The sequence below is a fragment of the Aplysia californica genome, unplaced genomic scaffold (genome assembly GCF_000002075.1).
Source record: "Aplysia californica isolate F4 #8 unplaced genomic scaffold, AplCal3.0 scaffold01585, whole genome shotgun sequence".
NCBI lineage: Eukaryota > Metazoa > Mollusca > Gastropoda > Aplysiida > Aplysiidae > Aplysia > Aplysia californica.
In genome coordinates, this window is record NW_004798855.1 from 28758 (window position 1) to 32060 (window position 3303).

General features: G+C 40.9%; 1 protein-coding gene across 3 annotated transcripts in view; it reads right to left on the reverse strand.

The window, feature by feature from the left end:
* Positions 1 to 3303, reverse strand: part of LOC101861340 (breast carcinoma-amplified sequence 3) — a gene marked incomplete at both ends in the record, with an annotated part of 27854 nt that overhangs the window by 23274 nt on the left and 1277 nt on the right. For all 3 annotated transcript variants that reach the window (XM_013090857.1, XM_035973647.1, XM_035973646.1), the window contains 6 exon segments: positions 62 to 145; positions 500 to 576; positions 1009 to 1085; positions 1987 to 2097; positions 2285 to 2421; positions 2803 to 2903. In XM_013090857.1, coding sequence (XP_012946311.1) covers positions 62 to 145; positions 500 to 576; positions 1009 to 1085; positions 1987 to 2097; positions 2285 to 2421; positions 2803 to 2903 — 587 coding nt within the window.

Here is a 3303-nt window from a genome sequence, read left to right on the forward strand (position 1 = left end):
GAGAGAGAGAGAGAGAGAGAGATGAACGAATGTTATTTTTTTTTAAACAGCTTTCCCTCACCTTGGCAGCGTTGATGACTGTTGCAGCATAGGACTGTGACCCATCGCCCGACATACCCCCACATGACTGGTGCACAGGCAGGAGCTGAAGGAGTAGACAAAAGGGGAAACATGACCATATGTGTGTATGGCATCATGGTGAAATCAGGAGCTCGATAAAATAATGAAATCAAAGAAACAGGAAGTTTTCTCTCCCTTGGGAAATTTTTATCAATATTGTTTCTTTTTCTTTTAACACCTTTTTCGTCCATTTAACAACATATTTCAGAGTGCGTTTTACTTTAAAATGTTGATCAAAGGCACACAATAATGTAAATTGTCAATTTCCAAGGACTCTAAAGCTTTGATGTTGTTGTTGTTATCGATCTAGCTCAAACTTTGAAAGTCACCACACTTTGGCAGCCATTTCCGCGTTAACTTTACTCTCTCTCTCTCTCACCCTGTTGTCTGCATAAGCCAGCCATCTATCGCCCAGAGCGATTGGGTTCACAGCCGGCCCAGGACACGGGTAGCAGCCTGGGGGAAAAGTTGATAAATATACATCATTTATACATAAATAAGCTCACTTGGAATGAGCTTGGAAGGATGGCCCAGGACAGAGATAAATGGAAGGAGCTTGTATGTGGTCTATACCCTGCCAGGGGTGAAAGGCATTGATGATGATACATAAATGGCTATATGCCATCTATAATTATCACTCAAACTATTCAGTCCAAACTTTCCGAAATAGTATCCATGTTCTGGTCCCAAAACATTCTTTTTTTCCCCCCTCTAATTAAACTTTCAATTTTCTTTCATTTAAGATATATGTTATACTTTGCTCAGCAAATAAGTAAATCAGAGGACAAACCTAAAACTACATACTATGAAGGTGCCTGCTGGTAGAAGACATTACTTCCAGGAGGGTAGAAAATTATGTAGTTAATGAGTGAGTTATACAGCACCCACCTGTGATCCAGTACAGCTGCCTCAAGCGACACGCGTCAAACACAGACAGCTTTTCCGGGAACACTACCACCACAAACCTGTAAGACAAGAATTTTGCTTTGTTTGTTTAATTAAAGAAAGAGAATAAAACGATAAGTGTTATTTGGAGCAGCAGAAAAAGTTTGGAAAGAGAAGCACAACCACTCCATAAATGTCATTTGGTTTAGATTTTAGTTTTAGCAAGGGTTTTACAACACCTGCCACACAAAAAGGTTATATAAGAGCAGAAGATTAGAGGTGTTTCTACTGAAGAGTAACTTACAAACAAAAGAAGTAGGAAAGACTGGGACAACAAATGTTTGATCAGAAAGAAGGAGCAGATCATACTATGGGACTCACGAATCACCTACAATAGTCATTTGGAGTAGGGGTAAAAATCAGACTGACAGATGGGACTCACGAATCACCTACAATAGTCATTTGGGGTAGGGGTAAAAATCAGACTGACAGACAGAAACAAGAGAGTTAAGAAAAGAAGTAGAATTTCCAAATGTTACTCCCAAACCACCCACATGATGGTCGGGACTGCGTCTTTACCTAACATGAAATAAGTGCTGAGGACTTTCCAGACCATTTTTGCTGAAACAGTATTTAAAATAGACTACTTTGTATTGTCTAGCTTTTAAGCACAGGACTAGAACCAGTATCTGTGATGGAGCAGTTAGGCACTTCGCTGTCGCACGCATGAGGCCCAAATGTAATTTCTGAGCTGGAAGAAATTTTTATTGAATATCTCAGTTTTTCTGCGGGGATATTGTATCCCAGTAAGCCTGAGTCAGCCCTGAAAGGCAATATCGGAAGCCTGCCTCCTAAATGAGCTAAACTATATCGAAGAGGATGTAAAAACGCAACACCTTCATCAAGAGAAAAAAAAACCCCTCCGATATTAGAGCATCCATGAAGCTAAGCCCAGTGACCATTAATAAACTGTTCACGAACCTCTTGTTGCTCTCAATCCCGTGCACCTGAAGTGTCTTGAATGATGTGTTGTGAACCTCGTCTCCTGTCTTCAGAGACACAAACTTCACACCACAGAACGGTGCCCCCGCACTGTGAAAGGGTTAAAAAGAAAAGTTCATTTATTTGATTCAACTGTCAAATCTGTACAACGGACAGAGAAGTGCTGCATGCTTTAAAAATAAAGAAAAAAACACAAATGTACATGAATACGTTAACCATGGCCTATTATCTTGCTTTATTCCTGAACTTTTCCCTACAGAAAACAAAAAAAATATACCTGGAGGAGTCACAGACACCGATGATGGGTCGTTTGTCCTTGAACTTGTCAGCCTCAGGGTCGGGTGTCGGCAGCACTCGCAGACAGGACACAGGGCCCTGGCGTACTGACAGAACCTCCTGCGCATCTCCGGTGTGCTGTGGGGGAGGGTGAGAAGAAAAAAAGAAAAGAAGAAAAACCCTTGTGAATTTTGAGTTTGAACAAACAGAAGAACAATGGCAAGAAAAAAACAATAAAAAAACAAATCTATGCGAGAAGCACATCGACACAATAAAGGTTATTTAGTGCAAAGAAAGAGTAGGACAGACAGACAGACAGAAACAACACAGGGATAGAAAAGAAGTAGAACCTATCAGTAAAGTCCTCCAACCAGGTGGAGATAAAAAAGGGGGGGAAAAGAAAAAAAGAAAAAAAATTCTAGAAAAGATTGTTTCATCTTCCATGTCAGTTGCTGCATCATGAACAAGACCCAAAACATTCATAATACACAGAAGAGGAGTGAAGGAAACACAACTCACTGTGATCAGCCAGATCTGTACCCCGTCGGCATAGCCCAGAATTGCCAGCAACGGCTGTGTCTTCACCTGGACACCTTGGAGGTTTGGATTACGCTGAAGATCTATGGACGACGGCGGAAATACGAAAAGACATATTATACAGTCTAGAATAAACATGAAAATCAGTAGGGCAAGGAAATCTATTTGTAAAGTATGAATTCTGCTATGTGCATATTTTAGATACAAAGAAGACACATGAAGCATAACAGTGAACATTTTTTAGACATTATCACTACCACACGAGAATGTGAAAACAAACACCGGGGGGCTCTCGTGGCCTAGAGGTTAAGGTGTTCTCCTCTCATTCTAAGGACCTGGGTTTGAATCCAGGTATCAACCGAAAAAATTTTCTTCTCAAATATTGTCTCCTTTCCCCTTCTTTCCTTCTTTCCACTTTCTTCCCACACCCCCTCACCTCTTTTGCCTCCTCTGGGCTCCTGACTCTTTCTGCAGCCTTTCTAC